This window comes from Tasmannia lanceolata, unplaced genomic scaffold (genome assembly GCF_043159265.1).
Source record: "Tasmannia lanceolata isolate RefF3 unplaced genomic scaffold, GAP_Taslan_0.1 ptg000037l, whole genome shotgun sequence".
NCBI classification, from domain to species: Eukaryota; Viridiplantae; Streptophyta; class Magnoliopsida; order Canellales; family Winteraceae; genus Tasmannia; species Tasmannia lanceolata.
Window position 1 is genome coordinate 53276402 of NW_027518714.1, and position 22278 is coordinate 53298679.

Genomic DNA, 22278 nt, shown 5'->3' on the forward strand with positions numbered 1-22278 from the left:
TAGATATAGAGATAAACTAGAGTACCCAAACATATAAAGTTCATGGTTATGTATGTATTTTACCAGATTCTGACATAATCCAATGGCATAAGGTGCCATCTCTTCACCAAATTTGTCCACAATAGTCTCAAGGGTAAACACAAGGTCCTCATTCTCAACCTCATTCATGAGCTTAAAGAACTCTGTGCATAGGCCATTGAAATGTCTATAAAACATATTGGCATCAGATGCAGGCTATGTCACAAATATATCCAAAATTTTCAAAATATCACATTCTAATCGCGACATTTTGATAAAACGACAAAATCCCGAAATCATCCCGAGATTTAAAAAATATAGCAATATTTTCTTTTTTTATCATAAAATATCGTGATAATTCCCGATATTTTTATTTTATATTTTTCTTAAATTTTATATATTTATAGATTTTTTTTATAATTTATTTTTATCATTTTTTCAGATATAAACCTGAAAAAAATAAAAAATAAATTAATATATCCCGAGATTTTTCCTTGCCAAGAAATTCCAGAGAACGATATTTGTGACATAGGATGCAGGTAGCAATGCAGATAAAAATCTTAAATGACATACCACCAAGTAATTGAGGAAGAATAGGACGGATTTCATTCAAATCTGCATGGGTAGATACAATTTTTTAAGTATTGGAGAAGTATGTAGAACACAAGAAAGCAAGGAAAGACATACCATTGCAAGCTTCCACAAAAGAGCGCAATGCAAAGACTGAATTAACGCGTACTGGAAGCTCCGGATCACGCAATCCAGAAACAACACAATGTAAAGCCTTGAGGAAATTGTTCTGATCCGAAAAGTTGACATGGGCATACTGACCCGCAACCCATGCTGCCTAATAATCCACAAATTAGATGTATCAGTTTGAGAAGGAACAAACTTGCATAACACAAAGATGAATGAAAGATAAAATGAATGAAAAATAATAGATTTGCAAGGTATAAGCATTAAAAAAAAATAGATTTGTAAGGTATATTTAACAATGAAACCTATAGACAACAATTGGAAATCGTAATTGATCCAAATAACATTGCACCAGTTCTTTAGAAGGATTTGTAACGTGTATTTAACAATGAAACCTATAGAGAACTATTGGAAATTGTAATTGATCCAATCATCCAAATAGCATTGCACCAGTTCTTTAGAAGTTAGTTCTACATAAGGAGAAAAAACGATTGTTTCACAGATAAAAAACAACACAGCCGAGAATGGGCTAAAAGTGTTGATGTCGATGGGGAAGGGATGTATCTCTCCAGGAGCAAAGAGCCCTTTTGGAGGGTACAAAACATGCTCTTTCGCGGTGGAGGTGGACAGAGAAGGCTTCCCAGAAGGTGAAGCTAGCTTTAAAATGGATAAGGTGGAGGGTATACTACTTCATATATGGCTCAAATTCATGTCCGCATACCTGGCCTCCGAATTCAGCACACTGCTGAGAGCAGCCCCTGAAATAATGTAAATACAAAAGCTAGACCCAGTCTGGTTATGAATGGAATCAAAACCATGCTTTCATCCATGGTTTTAAATTTCCACCGAAACCGACAAGAGTCAACTGAAATGTTTCTATTTCCATCCCACCGAAATGATATTGAAACCGAAGCGCATATCGAAATCAGAATTGTAAGTGCATTCGTGGTATATTATACCAATATGTGTTACAGAATTATATTTATATGTACTGAATTAGCATACATGTGTGACAGCGCAATCACTAGGTGTTTGATGTTATTAAACCATTATGGATGGTTGTCTTGCTTATGTGATGGTTTCTAAGTGTGTATTTGTGTTTTTATTCTACTATTTTCTGAAGTTTCATCTTAAAATTCTATAATTAGCATGTCTCATATGTTTCCGTGATATTACAGGATTTCCACCGAAATTTCCCATAGAAATCAAAATGTTTCCGCCTACATGGTGATCGAAATCAATTTTCAAAAAAAAAAAAAATGGTGACCGAAATCAAAACCGAAACTGAAATTTAAAACCTTGCTTCCATCTACAAAGTTGTTGGTCGTATTCACAGTTAAAGAGTACATAGGCAAGGTAGCCAAAGCGGGGAGGGGACGCAGATGCATGAAGCAAGGGGTCTCATAAAGGAAAATTTTGTGAAGCAAAAAAATGAATAACTTATATCAGATAGTTGAAAATAAAAATAAAAATAGTCGTCCTAAAAATGGAAATAGACACAAAACATTTTATTCCAAAGCTAACCTTTTAGTAAAATGACAGATCTTCCCCGAAAGCATTTTTATAAAATACATTGGTGCAAAATTGAAGTGGTATTTTTATGGGTTTTTCATAAAGATAGACATTTGGCAACACCGATTTTCAATGTCCGAATTTCGACTAAGATTCTATATCATTGCGTAATAATGGTGTTATGGTGTCCTTACAGCTCCAAATCAAGCCAATTCCAAAAGACTTAGTGAACGGTCCCATTAGACTACATCCAACAGGATTTTTTTTTTTAATGGTACATCCAACAAGAATTTAACCTATGAATTTGCCAATTATGTGTTAGGCGATTTAACCATTCAGCTCCACTTTCAGATATGAATCTACCTTATTCAGAAAGGAAGAAGTTGCATCAGTATCTCAGTTTCAATTCAAACATGGGTTTGATTCACACACTCCATGTTCTGAGAAATAATTACCATCATATAAAAAAGTCGATTTGTAGCAATTCGACAAATTCTAGACCGAGTTTTTGTTACAAGCGTGGTTTTACCGAAACCGAAATTTCGGTCTAAATCCGGAGAAATGATAAAAACATTATTTTATTCAATACCAAATTTCGGTAACATATTAAATTAATTAAAAAAACAGGTTTTTGGATGAAATTCAAGAATTTAGGAAGAAATTTTGGAAAAAATGAAATTTCGGACGAAATAAAATACTGTTTCGAGTATGTGCTGTTTCGGTGTCAGTCTCGAACGAAACCCGAAATTTTGGTCCGAAAGTTCGGATTTTGGTCAAAATTTAAAACCATGGTTACAAGTAAAGCATTGATTGAGGAAGAACTCCTGTGCCAAGCTACTAAAAATAGACATAAAAGGCAAATGGAAATCTTGTAGCCTATTATTTTTTGGGTGCCACAAAAAAATGAATGGTTTTGGTTTGAGGTTAAGTGGATATCTTGGTTGTATCCTTCCGATTTTCTATTATAATTAATTGAGATCAACATAGTTTTTGCCCCGCTTCTAGAGACATGGTCCAGCAGTGGTAACCTTTGGTTACATATCAAAGAAATCGATTGAGGTAAGTTATTCAAAATACAGAGGTCTGACATGGTCCAGCAGCATCCCGTCTTCAAGATTGGAGGATACTATCGTTTTAAACTTAGGATTCAAAAAATCAAGTTAGAAATATTAACAATGTTAAAGGACTATTCAGAAATCCATTGAATGGAAAATCAATTGCATTTCACCATTCCAACAGAAACTCCCTATGCTCCTACCAAACTCCAGCTTTGTAGTTTCCACCACCTGTCTAGGGTTTAAGCACTCTAAAGTGGGATTTGATGGCAGACTTGAAAATTTCTAGATTCTCAAGAAATGGTAAGCTCTTTGGCACAAAAAGAAAGGGGGTTGATCCGTATCATCTTGAATTGGCTATGCTTCCTATCTATTTCTTACCAATATTGAAAGTAACCAATGTGGATGAAAAGACAATGACCAACTGTGCCTCATCAAGGGTCTATAATTATCTTACAAGATATCATTTACATATTTTCCTTGATAGTCCTTGGGCCTTCTCAAGTACGATCAATCTTTCTTCGCAAGGTAACTTTCTACAAAAGTTTTAACTCTAGCATCAAGTATCAACCAGTAGGTACCAATAGAAGAAGCTTATGGAACCTTCCACCTTTTGGCATATTTGAAGGAAAGAACTTCCAAGATTTTCTCTAGATCTAAGAATTGTCCTGATGGTATAAGCAAACCCATGATGAGAGCAGTTTGGGAGAGAAATTGAAGCTTGGATTTCTTCAAAGGAATTTCACTTTTTTCCCGAGTCATGATTGAGAAAGAATTTGCAAGATTTTTGTGGGAACTCCTAAGTAGATGGATGAGTGGTATTGTCCTGCTGCGATAAATATTTTGAAGCTAAACTTTGAATGATTACAGACACTTCTGGCATTGTCGTATATGCTTCGCAAATCCAACAACTGATGCCAAGCTATTAAAACAATAATTAAAAGCAATTTGGTAGGGGCTAAAAAAATTGATTGAGGGGCATACAAAGGTCGTGGTGATCCACAGAATTAAGAAAGAGCCTTGCCCCATTCGCATTTCTCTAAAAACTTTTTTTCAAACTTGTATGTATTAATATAAACAAAAGAAGGGCGAAAGCCCAAGCAAGAGAAGGGGAGCAGAGACCAGTGAAACCTGGCTCCGTAGACACAATCATATTGCAAACCGATTCACCAAGAACCAAATCACAATACAGTTTGCCAAAAAAAGGGCGGCCCAGTGCAAGAGGCTCACGCCATTGCGGTTAGCCAAAAATTAGAAAAAATAAAAATTAACCCAAATGAGAAACCCATCTTTTAAAAGCCTAACTAACATTTTAATGGTATCCACTTTTAGCTAGGTTTTAAATTTCGTTTCCACTTTTAGATGGGTTTATAATCCGACTGTCATCTCAATTTCCTTGCCACTCCTCCCCTTCAACCTTGCCAATCCTCCGCTATGATCCAGTCGAAGGAATCTAGACAGTGAAACAACGGTTGAAGTATTGATTTTAGAGAATGAAGGTTCAAGTTCAAGGTTTTTCCTCGTTGAAAGAGTGAGCTGCTTTCTAATGGACCCTTCTAATGCACCCTAGTTGAACAAACAGTGAAAAAGCATCACTTCAAAAGCTATATAAACATCATAAAAGGTTCTTTTGCAGAAAAGAATACGCCATCGCTGAAACATGTTACTTTCCATCTTCTGTATGGGTTTGCAATTTTCTTGTTTCACCAAATCGACCCGCGACCCCAAATAGCGAACCAACATAGCCTACCCTCATCGTACCGCATATCAAGCTACCATCGTACCCCATACCCGTTCCCGTACCGCGTACCGGAACGAACCACGTTCCAAGTAACATTGTGACGGACTATGGAAGATGGGAATCATAAATAGTGCCATATCTCTCCAAAAGCAAGGGGAGAGAGAGAGAGAGAGAGAGAGAGAGAGAGAGAGAGAGAGAGAGATTGAATGGGTTTAAGAATTAGAACCTTCTCTACAACCCCAGTTAATCTCCTCTTAGGAAAGAACAAAAACCTTCCTCTATTGGCTTGATCCTTCATTTATTGAATAGATGTGAATGAATTATAAATGGAGACATGCTCGAGGTTGGATGAGCGGGGTCATCCTATTACCAATACACTCACAGTTAGGGCTGGCAATGGGGCGGGGATGGGGACGGGAATTCCCCGTCCCTACCCCGCACACTAATCTCTCAGTTTTCTAGTTAAAAAAAGGGAGCTCTAGAATTCCTAATTCATTCAAAAGACCTAACTATAAAAGAAAGGTTTAATGTTCCCAGTTTTCTCACAAAAAAAATACTAAAACAATACTAAATTTTGATTGTACTAATAATGGCTTGTATATTGAAACGGAGCGGGCCCAGCTCCCTCCCCGCCCCTTCCCCGGGGGATTTTTTAAATCCCTGCCCCCGCCCAAATCAGGAAATCCCCGCCCGCACAGGGCAGGCAGATCCCGTTTTCACAGGTGAAATTACCAGCCCTACTCACAGTTTTAGTTTCGGTATGCATATTGGTTTGTGTGAGCATGACGATGGGGATGAAAACGAAAACGTTCTGTTCCTTTCGTATCAGTTTCAATGGAAATTTAAAGTCATGGTTTTAGTTAGGTTTACTGCACATGCAAGAGTACTCATGTCAATATTCAGTTCTCTCACATGTTTTTAGTTTTTATTTTCGTGAAAGTGAGAAGTTTCTAGAGTTAGGTTTTAATCACAACAGGGATTGAATGTTAGACTTTTTAGTCACAGGAAGAGTGTAAGAGTTGTGGAGTAAAGTATATATTATAAGACTTCAGGGACATACCAAAAGCTTGCGCCGTGCTCTGTTTCCTCCAAAGTAGCTTGAGTTTGGAGCATCCGGGCGCCTTCCAGAGTGTGCGCCTTCGCATGGGCATCTTTCCTTGATCGGATCCAGGCAATTGATCACTTGAGAAAGCAGCATACGCTGATTGCTGACCATTGTGCCCTATGCATTGAGGATGGGGAATCGGTGGACCATTGCTCATTCATTACAAATTGGCTACAGAAGTGTGGTGTTGCGTCCTGAGGAGATTTGGGATATCATGGGTCTTCCCAGCGAATCATAAGATCTCCAAGATTGTTGAGGGGCAAGCCCTTGGAGAAAAAAGGCAAGATCCTTTGGAACGTATCCTTGCTTGCAACTCTATGGGTTCTATGGAAAGAGAGGAACAACCGAATTTTCAAAGGATACGTCAAGATTCCCTCGTTCCTCTATATTAAAGTGATTGCCCTGACTATCTCTTGGGTAAAGATTGTTCTGGCCTTCAAGTTTGTGTCAAACTTTGATCTTTGGAACAGGTGGAGGGATATATGTTTCACCAATAAGCAAAATCATATTCATGCGCAGGCGTGGGAGCCTCTTACCCCTAGTCTATTTAAGCTAAACTTTGACGGGTCTAGCTTGGGGAACCCGAGGCCTGATGGAATCGGAGGTGTGCTTAAAGACGAGTTGAGATCAGTGAAATTGGCTTCTCGGGGCCTATTGGAAGTACAGATTCCTCAGAGGCAGAAGTTCTTGCAGTTCACTCGGGCATTAGGTTGTTGGAGAGAGAGATCTTGGATAAAGTTACTATTGAAGGAGACTGCCTCAATGTTATCCAACGGCTCAGCGTTTCTCACGCTATTCCTTGGAGATTTGCCCCCTTTTTTGACGAGATGCACGATCTTGTGGGAGGTTCCTCTCCATCCTTCAGGCATATCAGGAGATCAACCAATGGGGAAGCATAAAGGCTCGCTAAGGCTGGGGTTCTCAAGGAGACCCTGGAGTTGTTTGACTTTCTCCCCCCTTGATTTTAAGCCCGTGTATCTCTTTCTTTCTCCCTCTTGGCGGGAAGCTTGGATTTTTCGGTTTTCCTATCTTTATGGCTTCTGTAATCTCTTATGTGTATCGACCATCTTGACCTTTTTTCTCCTTAATAATATTTCTTTTCCATTCAAAAATATATATATGATTAATGAATAAAATCACTGTGCCTTAACCTTGGATATGAAGCCTATATATTGTAAGCTTTAGGACCATCGCATTTTATGATATGATTAACGAAGAAAATCACTTTGCCTTGTGCAACCATATATATGAATTCTCTTCATCTTGGTGAGATTGCGTCAACATCCCTAGTAGTTCAATGTCATAGGTAGACCAAGATAGAACTTGGTGTGATGCCTTGGCAATCTATACTTATTTCTTTCTTCTATCATACTTTTAACTCCTCATCTGTATCCATCTTCTAGTTTTCTCAATCATACTTCAATTCTCTAGTTTGAGTTTCTATTCAATTTTAGTTCATTTGTATCTCTATGCGTTTGCAACCTAAGATTTTCCCCTATCCTTCAATCATCTATAGTTTAGACTTTAGAGATTGACAATCTTTTAGATCTGGACTGTTCACTCAATATTTGTATTCAAATGTCATGGGAAACCCTAATTGCATTCAGAGCACATCAGATATGTTGAGCCACATTTCTTCCTATCATATTGCATCCATCAAATTTACATAAAACCCTAGATTTCCTTCTAATTTTCTTCCATTTCGGTCCTGCATCAATGAATGTTTCCCCATATACATAAAGAAGGTTCCTTGGTAGATCAATTAGCATACCATTGGGATTTTTCTAATGACAGTCTCTTGCCATTTTATTCCTGAGATTTGAGAGATTTTTGTCTTGTTCTAATGGATCCATCTGTGGGGCATTCCTTCTCTCCATGCTGTTTCAATTTGTTTTTCCTTTTAAAGAAATTTCAACTGCTCAAAAAAAACCCTATCGTACGAAATCTAGAGTAGTCTTCATTTGCACCATGACCTAACTAAATAATGTTCCAGATGTGACATTCAATTCCTTGTCTGTTGATACACTATGAGGGCACTAACCATGTAATTAGCGTTCATCTCTCCACCAATTAAAAGGAATAAATCGATTAAAAATTAAATCCAGCATACAACGCAAGCTATAGGAGGTGTTAGAGAACAAAAGAGAGTGAAATGTGACAAACCTTTGCTCTTAGATGACCAACGGGACTACTAAATTCAGGGAAAACATGTTGCACCAACATACGCTCAAGCTCAGACTTATACGGTTCAGTTTGTTTCAATTTATCACACAATGCACCAATAGCAAGAAGAGCGCCATCTTTTTGCCGATATGGTTTATATTCTACAGGTGCCTCATCATACCTGAATTGCAAGATAATAACTTAAAAATTTTGATTCTTCAACTGAAAATGATTAGAGATTAGACAGGATACTGAGGTGCTATGATACCTGTTAAAAGTCAGTACAACAAATTGAATGAACTCTTGAAGGTTTCCTTTTCCACGTTTCCTCACCAATTCGCTTACAAAATCCATAGAGGCAGTACGAGGACTATATAAGTCTTCAATAATATCTGCGCAAAAATGGATTAGCTTACACCAGATAGCAAAATTAGGAATGGAATCAAGAGAAACAACTGAAGAATTAATGAAAGTAAGTTTACTAGATTTTAAAAACTCACCGTAGCCTTTCCTTACATATTCATGTGGGTCTTCATTCCACAACTTTTGATCATTGTCATTGAAGCACATAAGTGGAAAAATTATCTCAAAAAGAAGAATGTGAAGCTGTGGCTGCAGTAACTGATACATACTATTCTTCGAAATACTGCAGAAAAAGGAAATTTACCCCGCTTAAGAAAGATTGTCACCTCAACTAGAACTACCCATTTTTTTTAGTTTTTAAAAGATTTAGACATGTAATGTAAACAGGAAATAAGCAACAGGAAGCTTATGAGGATTCCAAATAAAGTTGCAAATCAATATCATACTAAAGACATCTTCAAAAGTACTTCTTAGTTGTTTCATAACAAGAAATGTTAGTGTAATATTCATCGAACAAGCGAACCTTTATAGGTCAATTGAGGAGTAGATGCATTTGGTTATTGTTATGAGACGGAAAGTGTAACACAAGAACCCGTTTCCACGCTTCCGGGTCGGGGGCGTGACAGAGAGGGTTGTGTTGTTCAATATTTATAGAGGGGACTAAAGCAGGAGAGCACCAATTGCTACATTTTACATACATCTGCAAGATATTGATACGAAATTGTGGCAATGCAATCCATAGAGTGAGTTTATGAGTTTTTCATTATGTATTCCATTAGAGTTCTTATCTTGCCAATAGAGTCTCCACCAGCTTTGCTGAAAGGGTGGGGCATTCTCGTCCCACCGAGAATGAAGCTTCTGATTCAATGGCGACATGAAATAAGCTTTTAACGCATGACCATCTTCACCGTAGAAATAAGCATTTGCATGATGTGCTTGAGAGCAATAAAAAATGTTCATCGTCTCCTCATCTGTGCATAATTGTAAAGCATACACTTAAATCGGATATGAACCGATCAACAAGTGATCAAACTCTCTATGAGCTCTCCAAACCTTATCGCTTTGGCTAAGTGCTTTAAACAAACGTATGTACACACACAAGCAAAAGAACCCTAGTGTTAGAATAGGTTTAAGTAAAAAGGGATTTAGTTAAATCAAGCTTTCCAAGTCTCGTTATGCCCGTATACCATGTCATATATGTGCATGCGTGTGTGCCCGCAGGAGAGGGAGGGGGTGTTCTTTGATCCTAATTCGCGGGTTGCTCTATCTTAAGCAGTCCCAAGCAATGAAGGTGGTGCAGCGGGCATAGAAGTTCATGCTATGTGGAACGGAGTCGTATTGGTGTTCCTATGTGGTACGGCGTCAACGGAGTACTCACCCGTGTCAACGGAGTACTCGACCGCAACGTGCCTAGTCGACTAGGATTTCCATCAGCCGCATTCGCGTTTAAACACTGCCACAAGCACTTCCAAAAATGACTAAGGAATTTAGTATCTCTATATGAAAAAATGAACCATGATGCTTAACTGCCTCCTTGAAATATAGATTAGCAACATAAGAAGCATCCATAATCTTCCTGCCAAGAATAAAATGTCCCTTGCATGTTTGGCAAATTCGACACCGATTAAATGGTAGGCCAAAAATATTTCACTTTCACTAGCAAAACAATGTTGTCTCTTCCAAGTTGTCCTCCTAAACCTCCCGAATGTAGCTCATTAATAATGTATTCTCTAAGGGAATATTTTGAAATGCATAAGTGAATCCCATTAAAGAGAAAATCATCTTGGAGAAGATAATCTTCATGTTTCCCTTCTCTGCAAAACTTCCAAATTTTAGCAAAGTCATCATCATTGGCATACATGTCTCTAATGGCATCAAACCCTTCGAGTTGTACACTTATGGAATTTAGAAGAGCTACTCATCTACTAAGAGCATCTGCCTCTTGCTTAAGGCTTCAACCCACTTTGCATGTCTTCGGTTTAGCTTCCTTGATTGTTGATGTGGGTGAGAGCTTCATGATCGAAATTCAAAATAAACTCCATTTGAAGTTGTTGAACAAGAGAATAAAATTCCACATCATAGGCAGAGTACTTTGCTTCATAGAGTTTTTCACTAAAGAAAGCAATGAGATGACCTGCTTGGCTAAGTACTCCACCGATGCACACATGAGAAGCATCGCTCAACCTCGAACTTCTCAAAATCAGGCAAAGCAAGCACAGTACTAGATAGCCTATTTTTTACAAGTTGAAAACTCTTTTCGGCCTCCATTATCCGCTTGAATCCATCTTTCTTCATGCAATAAGTCAACGGGGTATGACATAGTGCTGAAATTTCTTATGAATCGATGATAGAATGAGGCAAATCCATAGAAACTCCTCACTTCTTGCAAGCTCTTTGGTACAGGCCGTTCTTGGACAGCTTTGATCTTCTCATCATCCAATTTAATCCATGTGAAAGTCAATGGGCTCATTCAATACAAAGTCCAAAAAAGCTAGGCTAGTTGTCATGAAAAAACACTTTTTGAGGTTTATATGGAGTTTTTCACCTCTCAAAGTGGTTAGAACAACCCTCGCATGTTCTACATGCACACTTTTATCATGACTATGAACAAGAATGTCATCAAAATAAACAACAACAAACTTTCCAATGAAAGGGCGAAGGACTTGATTCATTACCCTCATGAAGGTACTTGGAGCATTGAAGAAGCCAACTGGCATAACAAGCCACTCATAAAAGCATTCACATGTCTTGAAAGCGGTCTTCCAATCATCACTCAGCTTGATTCGAATTTGATGGTAGTCACTTCTAAGATTAATCTTGGAAAATATCTTTGCACAATCAAACATGTCAAACATATCATCAATTCTTAGAATAGGAAACCGGTATTTGAAACTGGTCCTATTAATGGCATAGTTGTCCATACACATGTCATGTTCTATCTTTCTTTGGAGTTAATAAAGCCGACACCACAAAAGAGCTCGTGCTTTGTTTGATATAACCTTTCGTCAACAACTCCATAACTTGCAGGTTCAACTCTTCATGTTCTTTAGAATTTATACAGTAGTGAGCTTTGTTAGGAAGATTAGAACCAGGAATCAAATCAATTTGATGTTGAATGTCTCTTGGAGGAGGAAGTTCATTCCTCTTAGAGGTTCTAACTCACTAGGCAGATCGAAAGATTTTTCAAGACCTTTAGCAACTAGCATGTACACAATTTTTTTGAATGATAACTAGCATGTACCCAATACCACTACTCTCACTTTATTTTGCAAATTTTGATGAAATGAGAAAATTGCCACCCTACTATAATAAAGATTTAGGTGTCTTTACCTCTTTACTAGAAAAAGAACAATTTCTAATTTTCCCATCCTAAAGGTATATGTATTTTTACAAGCATCATGGGGGACATTTCTATCATATCGTCATGGCCTTCCTAGGAGTATGTGGCAAACATCCATAGTAACTATATCACACCAAACTTGGCCATGGTAATTTTTAACCCTAGAAAATGAAACTGAACATCGCTTAAAAACTTGAAAACTTGACCCCATTACCCTTCTTGAACCATGCAATCAGAGAGATGGGGTTTGGTTTGGAGATTGAGCTTGTTCACCATTTCATGAGATACAATCTTTTAACAGCTCACACCAACAATCACAATGGTGCAAACCTTGACATGAGATTTGCATCGTCTTGAAAATGTTGGAATGAAGACAATCATCATCGGAATCAACCTTTAGTGTAGCAAATGCCCTTCAGATCACCAAACCTTCACCTTCCTCGGGTTCAATCTCCTCATGTTGTATGTCATCTTCCTCATCATATATGGGTTGATTTGAATAATCAACAAGAACCTCCTTATTTTCTTCATCACCGAAGGCCACCACTTGCCTCATTGGACAATCTTTCTAACGATGTCCAACTTGACCATACTTGAAACAAGCGTTGGGATTGTTGGAGCAATTGGACTAATTTCCAACCGAATGTGTGGGGGCTGATTTTGTAGAATGCTAGTTGAAATTTTTGGATTTTGAATTAGCACCTCCACCATGTGAAGATTCACCTTTGAGAGAAGGATAGAGACAACAAATATCCACAAATTTCATGGCACTACAACGAGTAAGTTTAGCCTCCACCTTCGAGGCTAGTTGATAAGCATCAATGAAACTCAATGATTGGTGCATCTCAACCTCATCATTAGGAAACCGCAAACCGCCAGCAAACCTTGCAACAAGTGGATCTTCACTTTCTTGAATATCATTATAAGCCATGAGTTTGTAGAACTTTTCAGTGCAAAACGTTCTTGGATTTTTGGCGTAGGTTTTTGAATTGTGAAAAAAATAATCTGAGAAAAATCCAATGGAAGAAATTTCTCCTTGAGCCTAGACTTCATTCTCCCAAGAAGAAATCTTACGTTTTCCTTTGCGGATGCTCATCTCTTGAACTTTATCCCACCATGTCGAAGCGTAGCCATGCAGCCTTATAGTCATAATATTGACATGTTGACTTTCGGGTGTCTCCTTGTATTCAAAGGACTTATCAATGGCACTAAGTCATTCAAGAAACTCCTTAGGTTGTGGACGACCATTGAACTCCAGAAAGTCAACCTTAATAGAGTAGACATCACGATGGAACCTCCCCAACCTAGCCTCCTCGCAATTATTGGTAAAGGGGTTCACATCAAACTTTTTTTTAAAAAAAGGGGGTTCACATCAAACTTATCACTAGAATTTCCATAGCTTGATCCATTACAAGCTTCTTGGAGTTCAATTTGCATGGTAAGTTACCCAACTTGTCTTCAAAGTACTTGAAGTTCATCATCTCTTTCATCTCTCAAATCTTCCATCATTTAGTTACCACATCTTCCTCTACCTCTTCGTGCCGCATGCAAAGAAGACAAAGTGAAGCTAGCTCGAGAGAGTAACATTGGCTCCGATATCAGATGATGCGGGTGATTAAGAGGGAGGAAGACGAAAGTAGAGCACAAGAACACAACTAAGAGAAGAAGGAAACGGGTGCAATGCTCAACCAAATTGATATATTATCAATAATCTAAGTTTTTTCAAAATCCCTCATTCCATCACATACAATACATTAAATAGAACTCTTACATAAGAATCTATACACAACATTAGCTACCACAATTTTCAGCACCACAACTTACTAAACTTTGTTGATGAACAACAACTTACTAGAAACTAGTTAATGAAACTCAACTTCTTCCTCCACCGCCATGAAAAGAAAGCAAAGTGAAGCTAGCCCGAGAGAGTAACATTGGCTCCGATATCAGATGATGCGGGTGATTAAGAGGGAGGAAGACAAAAGTAGAGCACAAGAACACAACTATGAGAAGAAGGAAACGGCAGCAATGCTCAACCAAATTAATATATTATCAATAATCAAAGCTTTTCCAAAATCCCTCATTCCTTCTCATACAATTTATTAAATAAAACTCTTACATAAAAATCTATACACAACATTAACTACTACAATTTTCAGCACCACAACTTACTGGACTTAAAAGAAACACAACTTACTAAACTTAGTTGATGAAATACAACTTACTAGACACTAGTTAATGAAACTCAACTTACCACACCTCTTAATGAAATAAAACTTACGGGGACTAATAAATGAGGAAGTTGTAGACAAAGTCTTTGAAGCATTCGTTTCAAAACAACCTTGGGTACTCCACCCAAGCCACATAAGAGTGACATGGCTGCCAAGTCAGCACTGCATCAAGTATCTGCTAGGTCTGCGGAGAGAGAGATGGTGCATCTACTAGGCCACTTGGATTGAAGGAATTTGGTCGCACTTAAACAGATAACCAATTTACATAGAGGCGCAAGCCTTTTAGTGAACAAAAGATGCCCAAAATTAGCCAGCTAAAGAACTTGACCTTTCATCCCTAATGTATGTTATTACCAGCTAAAGAACTTGACCTTTCATCCCTAATGTATGTTATTACCAGTGTTTAAAATTGGACTAGGACAGGAACTGATCCAATGTAAAAAGAAGTAAACTCATGCAAGCTAATGATTGAAGAGATCATTTTTTTCAGCAACTTAGGAATGCCAAAGAAGTTTATGCTCGACTTAGTAGGGGAAAACTCAAACTAGGACAAGAACTTAGCCAAGGTAAAACCATGTAGACTTGGGTGAGTAGATGATTGACTCGTGTAGTTTTTAAACAATGGTTATTAGAGATAGAGAGACAGCCTACTTCATAAAATTAGGAAGGATTACTAAGTACCTTGAGAGGTAACAGTTTAGGAAACCAAATGGCAAATCCTAAAATTACTAGCAGTCAGCAGGGAGTTACTCAATTGATCTTACATGCCTAATGTGATATTTGCACTTTCTACAAATAGTTTCTTTGACCTGTTAAAAAAATAATAATAAACAAGTGTAACGACCCAATTTCCACATTGGGTCGCAACGGAAAAAGAGAATTAAAAACATAAGGAAATTTTTTTTTAAAATAAAACATACAAAAAACCAAATCTAAGATAATAATAAAGATGAGCAAATCTTATTCCAAAATGTAAGAATCCTATTACATATTTTCCAAATCCCAAATAAAATTTTGTAATTACTAAGAATTCATAACTACTAACTAACTATCTGCGTAAGCTCAAAAAAATAACTAAAAATAAAACTCAAACTCAAACTCTTTGGGATAACACCATTCCCCTATGATTGCTCAATCCCCATCCTATGTTGTTAAGTTTGCTCGTTTGAAAAAGCTCCATCATCAATCCCCACATCACCTGTGGGAGGAAAATAGGTCGAGCAAGTTGTACAACTGGAAAAAACTTTACATAATTAAAGTGCTATAATGAGAATTGCATTACAAAATTGTTCTATATATCAGTTTCAGAAGGTGACAAATTATAGATAGTCTACAAAAATAACAACAAAAGCATGCGATGGGTAAGCAAGATCACCAACAAGAACGAATCATGGCGAAGCACCAAAATATGGCATGAAGGGAAATAAAAACATGCCAACTCAAGATAAAAAAATAAGTGTAAGTAACTAAAGCAAAAACATCATGTGTACAATAAATATATCCTCAATCCATTTTATTAAAAAAATCATATGTATATATCCCAAGTCATCATCACCTGGACGAAGCGGGTGGAAGCATAGGTCTTGATATATATATGTGTGTCTGTGCGCGCGCGAGTATATATATATATATATATATATATATATATATATATATATATATACACACACACATTACCATATGGCGACAAGAAATAAATGCATAAGTTCATACGTTTTTTTTTCCAAATCAAATCCTTTAAAAACTCTCGTCTTTGAAATTCCAAGGTACAGAAATATGACGTATTTGAACGTGATAATAAAGAACCAAATCCATAATACAAAGTCATTACAAGAAACGTTATTACATAAGTCAACTACAACTTGCCTTTGCTTCCCTAGTTCGACGAAAAGAATGTAAATGGCTCGAAGGATCAACCAGGAAGATACCCGGTACAATTTCCATTTCAAGTGTCAAAAATTTGTTCACGTAAAATTCTTTTCAATTTAACCTATTTACCTTATTTAATTTTCCGTCTTATTATGTCACTTGTCAACGGGGGAAGTTATCATTATTAAAGAGGCTAACGTGAACAAATTTTTGACAATTGAAATGGAAATTATAAAAGGTACCTTCCTGATTGATCCTTACAGCCATTTACATTCTTTTCGTCACACTCGAGGAAGCAAAGGCAAGTTATAGTTAACTTATGTAATAACGATTCTTGTAATGGCTTTATATTATGGATTTGGTTCTTTATTATCACGTTCGAATACGTCATATTTCTGTACCTTGGAATTTCAAAGAAAAGAAAATTTTGAAATGATTTGATTTGGAAAAAAAAGACGTATGATCTTATGCATATATTTTCCGTCGTCGTATGGTAACAGTATTGACCTCTATATATGCGTGGCATATATATAAAAACATATGCTTCCACCCGCTTCGGCCAGGTGATGATGACTTGGGATATATACTTATGATGTTGTTAATAAAATGGATTGAAGATAGATTTATAGTACGCATGATGTTGTTTTTGCTTTAGTTACCTACACTTATCTCTTTATTGAGTTGGAATGTTTTTATTTCCCTTCATGCCATATTCTATTGCTTCGCCATGATTCGTTCTTGTTGGTGATCTTGCTTACCCATCGCATGCTTTTATTGTTATTTTCGTAGACTATCTATAATTTGTCACCTTCTGAAACTGATATATAGAACAATTTTGTAATGCAATTCTCATTATAGCACTTTTATTATATTAAGTCTTCTCCAGTTGTACAACTTGCTTGACCTATTTTCCTCCCACAGGTGATGTGGAGATTGACGATGGAGCTTTCTGAAACGAACAAACTTAACAACATAGGATGGGGATTGAGCAATCGTAGTTTGGAAATTGTGTTATCCGTAGGAGTTTGAGTTTTATTTTTAGTTATTTTGTTGAGCTTCCGTAGACAGTTAGTTAGTAGTTATGAATTCTTAGTAATTACAAAATTATATTAAGGATTTGAAAAATATGTAATAGGATTCTTACATTTTGGAATAAGATTGCTCATCTTTATTATTATCTTAGAATTGGTCTTTAATATGTGTTATTTTAAAAAAAAATCTGTGTTTTTAATTGTCTCTTTTTCCTTAGTAAACATAGAATTAGCAAATTTAACACATGGTGCAATAACTCACAAAGTTTATGCATTTATCCTTTTTTCTAGATCAGGGCTTACAGCTAATATAGTCTCAATAATAACATTTTGTGCTCTTCTACCTGCTGCCCCCTAATATAACACCCTTCCAAATTTTTGAAGAAACAAAAAGTTAATGTTAATAAGAGTCGAAGTAGTGTAGCAGCATAGGATAATAAGTGTTTGGAACACATTAAGGAATTAACAAGTATATAATTGAAGTTGAGAAACTATGAGAATTCAAATTACACCAACCTGCTGCTCAAATATTGGAGAATAAGATTGGTAACCCTATCAGGTAAATATCCACCTACACGTATCACATCTAACAACTTTAAGTGGCATTCTAGAATTTTTCCAGCATAATTCTTCTGAAACATTTGAGCAAAAGCTTTGTTCTCCAGTTTTTGAAGCTTCGAATCTCCAAACCTGTAAGGTTAGGATTAAAATGTCATATTACCAAAATATTTCAACAACAGTTAACCAAGTTTCAGAAATCAATTAAGATTCCAAGCACCCACCGAGTGTATATTCGGTTTAATATGTGAACTGTCCATTTTTTCACTTTCCACCAACCCCATGATTTTCTTAACTCTGGGTCTGTCGGTTGGCCTTCTAAAGGGACGGACCTTTCCAATATGCTCAGGAATAAGATCATCCAAGCATTAAACACATTGGGATCAAAAAGCTGCTTTGGAATCTCTAACTGGGAAAACAGAGCGAAAAACAATGTAAATGATAAACACTAAAATAGATTTAACAACAAAGTCAACTTGTGGTAAGATGCATACATATATCAAAGACCAGAATATTTTGCAGACGAGTTTGATTAAATCTGCCACTTCCAGCGATGGGTTGCCTATCTGAACAAGTCCGTTAAATATACCAAGTAAATGAGGAAATGTTTCATCAACAATGAGGTAAACTGGTGTCCGCTCTTCATCCGACTTGAACCTCCAGATGGGATCAAAAGAAAAGAACAGTTAGGGAAGTTAATGTTTAAGGGAAAAGAGAATTAAAATAATACAAAGGACCCTCGGTTCAACAATAGAGAGAGAGAATAAAAAAAGATTCCTGAGAAGGAAATGCAATACTCAATCAAGTGCAGAGAAGAAAAGAAAATGGAAGTTCAGATTTTTAAAAGAAAATAAATTTGGACCCTTCAATCATTCAAAAATAATAATAAATATGAGACCCTTCAGATAAGGAACGCAAAGCATTTTCCAGGAAGTAAAAATGCAGTACCTGATTTGATAAGCATAAGTAAATGCACTTTCATGCTTCTACGTAGTTGGAAATATAAAGATGGAGAGAAAACATGGATTAAAATTTCGGCCGAAATACTGAAATTTCGGATTTCGTACAAGGCCGACACCGAAAATACATGTATTCGGTGTCGGCCCAGATTTCAGCTGAAATTTCGGAATTTCTGAAATTTTGGCCATTTTAAATTTTTGAACATTTATTTCAGAATTTTTTGGTTTTTTTTTTCAAAATTTCGGCTGAAGTTACCAAAATACTTCAGCTGAAATTTCGGCACATGAGTGAAATTTTGTTTTTTTTATTACCGGATTTCGGCCAAAATTTCGCTTTCGGCAACCGACACCGAAACCGAAATTTTAAACCTCGAGAAAATCAGAAAGAATGATACTTTTCCTTTCTTTTTTTTCCTTTTTCGAGAATATTTCAAGTCAAATATGCATGTCTGAAGAGGAATCAAAGACAAAATTAAGAGACATTTACTCAGGTGTATCAGGTTTACTTGTCAATATATGATTATACACAAATTAAACCATTACAGATCATTTCGTACTGATCATATATTTGAAGAAACTTGATAATAGTAATACAACAGTAAGGATGAGCTGATTATCAGGCTATTGGGTTGTCTTGTCAAACAAATGCGCACTGAAGCAAACATGTCTGTTTCCAAATTAAACCTAAGACAATGATGGTCAAACGATTGAAAATGTTATCTCCTATAAGCAGTCAACAACAAATACTAGAAAAAGAAAATTTCTTTTGCACTACTAAAGGGACATACTCATATTTGCGAGAAAGAATCCTCAATACATATAAAGCTCCATATACTTGTTGATCTTGTAAGTTGTGCTTTATCCAATGGAGAAGGGTAGGCCATTGTTCCGGGTAATCAGCATGGATGATTGTTTTTAGGCACTCCCCAAGCTGTGCTCTGTTTCATGCAAAGCAGGTGTTAGGAGGTTCCTCCCATGGGACAGAAATTCAGAATCATCAAAATGAATAAATTGTACAATGACAACAAAGAAAAGAGCCAATAAACATTTTCCAATGTACACTGTATGGCATTGTGTTCTACGATGCGAATAGATAGCAAAAGTTTGAATATGCAACTTTATTAAAATATGCAAAAAAAAAAAAAAAAAAAAAAAACAGACAGTTTAGAATCTAAAAGGACATCCTTAAGGCAGGTTAGGGTCCTCTAGAAAATGCATGGTAAGACATACCAAGAAAGTAGAGCCAGTCAGTAGAGCCAAGATATTAAAGATAGCAAGACTTGAGGAACCACGCACTTTATACATTTGTTGCCTACTCCAGCCCTAGAGATGCTTGACAATCATCAACAAAGAGGAAGAATAAGAAGTCCAAGAGGACAGCTAGAACTTCAGTTCCAACAATCATATAAAAGAATCTTATATTAAAACTTGGGAGGGGTTTAAATGGGCCCCACCGTGTCAATAGAACCAGAAATTCTTGGGTTGTGGTCTTGAATGATTACTGGCAGCCCATCTTTACAATAGCGGTAGAACATTTTTCAAAAGTCTAAGGGGTATATTTAGTCATTTAATTACGTTCTTCTAACTTTTAAGCACGGAGTTAAGTGCCAATTTTGGTATGCGTTTCAGTAATCATAGAAACTGGGAATATCAGTGAATCCCGTGAAATCGTGGATATGTATGGAAACCTATGCAAATAAAGGTAATTTAATATGAAACGTCAAGAAATGCTAGAATAAGTGAAAATACACACTTAGAAACCATCACATAAGCAAGACAGCCATCTACAATGGTTTTAAAACAAACTACTGGCATGCATTGACGCCATGTTTGGAACAATGAAGTGCATTATCAAAAATATGGTAGTGCTGAATAAATAGACGGTTATACTTTATAAAAGGGGACAGAGAGAAATTTTGTTATACTTGTTACAGGCAGTCACCTATCTAATAGACATTTCAGTCTATAATATTTCTATTAATTTCACCATACATTGATAATGACACTACTCTCTTCATTTTATAGACTTTGATAGCCGAATAAGGAAAGAGTAAAATGAAGAGTACTGTCATTATCAAAATATGGCAGCGCTGATATCAGTCCCTTTTATAAAGCCTAAGAGAAGGGACATTGAGTTAGGTTTCCTCTCCTCTCCCCTTTGACAAACAACAAAGAGAACATTAGTTTCTGATCGACGAAGGAGGAGACAAAGATTTACCCTGCTCGTTCTGGCGGCGATTATAGAAGCTTAATGGATGCCCACGTCGTAAGGAGCGAAATGACAACCTCAAGATGGCGGGAGATCCGAGAATCGCAAAAAAGAGAAGATATATATATATATATATATATAGAGAGAGAGAGAGAGAGAGAGAGAAGAACAATCGGTTGATACAAGGCAACGGCTGACACATGGCATCTTTTTTTCAGATTTCATTGAAATTTCAACCGACATACGGTACTCAAAACAATTCCGTTCCAGTGCACATTGAAACCAACACGTTTCGACCGAAACTTGAATCCATTGTTTTAAGTGGAATTTAATAACCCACAAATTTCATTAGCCTTGGGGTGAGCAAGTCAGAATTTGAATGTGTTTGTTAAATATATGTCAGGTTTGTTTTCTTAGAAAAAATGATGAGATTTCAATAGGTTTTAAGAAAGTTAGTTTCATGGTTCGGAACTTCAAAACCCCAATACAAATTGGAGTGATCCTGATCATCTTTTGGGTTGATCTCTATCTCTTTTTTTAAAATCGTTGATCTCTATCTCTCTTAGATTGTCTTCTTCCACAATTTGTCAATTTCCTTTCTGTTTTTAATGAGTGGTTGCATCAATTTTGGTTGAAGTTACCTAGATACGGATGTGGATATTGGATATTATGAGGATTCGGTATGAGGATCCTCCAAGTTCCAAATCCTAAGGATACGTTGAAGGCAAGGATCCATTATGTGAGTGTGGGATATGGATAAGAATCATTAGGGAAAATGTTAAAATTGTAAACCAAATGTGGTTTGAATTTTGAAAAGTCCACACATCTCAAGCGTACAATAAATCAGCACGTCCTTTCCTAAAGGGATGTCGAATCATATGATTCATATCGTATCGCAAATCGTAACATTCATTCAGTTATATATAAATCAAAAAATATAAAGAGATTTCTAAAAAAATCATAGACAATAATAAAATGACTAATTAATTATTTATTCATCCAGTTATATATAAATTAGAAAAATATAAAAAAATATTATAAACAAATCAGAGACAACGCCATCAGAATTCCATTTCCAAACCCTTTGGTTCGTGCCCAGTCGCTTAATTTAAACTGATTTGATTCTTCTTAAAAGAGAGGCTACATTATCTACTTCCCAATCTGAAAAATTCCGTTAGAACTGTATGCTCTAGTCAGACCAGTCCACAACACTTGATTCTATGTAAATAACCTGCTACGTTGCTTTCTTTGAGGGAAGAGACACTGTAGACAATTGGGAAGTCGTCCTTTGGTGTTTTATTGCCACACCAAGTGTTTATCAAGTATCTAATCTTACGCTCCTGCAAGGAAATGTATCCCCTTCTGGAAAGCGGGGTTAAGTTTCGGAACATCTACCCAAATCATTACCTCTTTAGTCATTCATCAACG

At 36.5% G+C, this 22278-nt stretch overlaps 1 protein-coding gene across 1 annotated transcript in view; it reads right to left on the bottom strand.

Moving 5' to 3' along the window:
- Nucleotides 1–22278, bottom strand: part of LOC143860237 (importin beta-like SAD2) — a 34202-nt gene that overhangs the window by 9054 nt on the left and 2870 nt on the right. Inside the window, exons 4-13 of the mRNA XM_077370800.1 lie at nt 19430–19579; nt 18177–18339; nt 17907–18091; nt 17641–17814; nt 8791–8936; nt 8559–8682; nt 8291–8471; nt 706–865; nt 592–633; nt 64–182 (exon numbers count right to left, since the gene is read on the bottom strand). Of these exons, the coding sequence (XP_077226915.1) occupies nt 64–182; nt 592–633; nt 706–865; nt 8291–8471; nt 8559–8682; nt 8791–8936; nt 17641–17814; nt 17907–18091; nt 18177–18339; nt 19430–19579 (1444 nt within the window). The remainder of the gene's footprint in view (nt 1–63; nt 183–591; nt 634–705; nt 866–8290; nt 8472–8558; nt 8683–8790; nt 8937–17640; nt 17815–17906; nt 18092–18176; nt 18340–19429; nt 19580–22278) is intronic.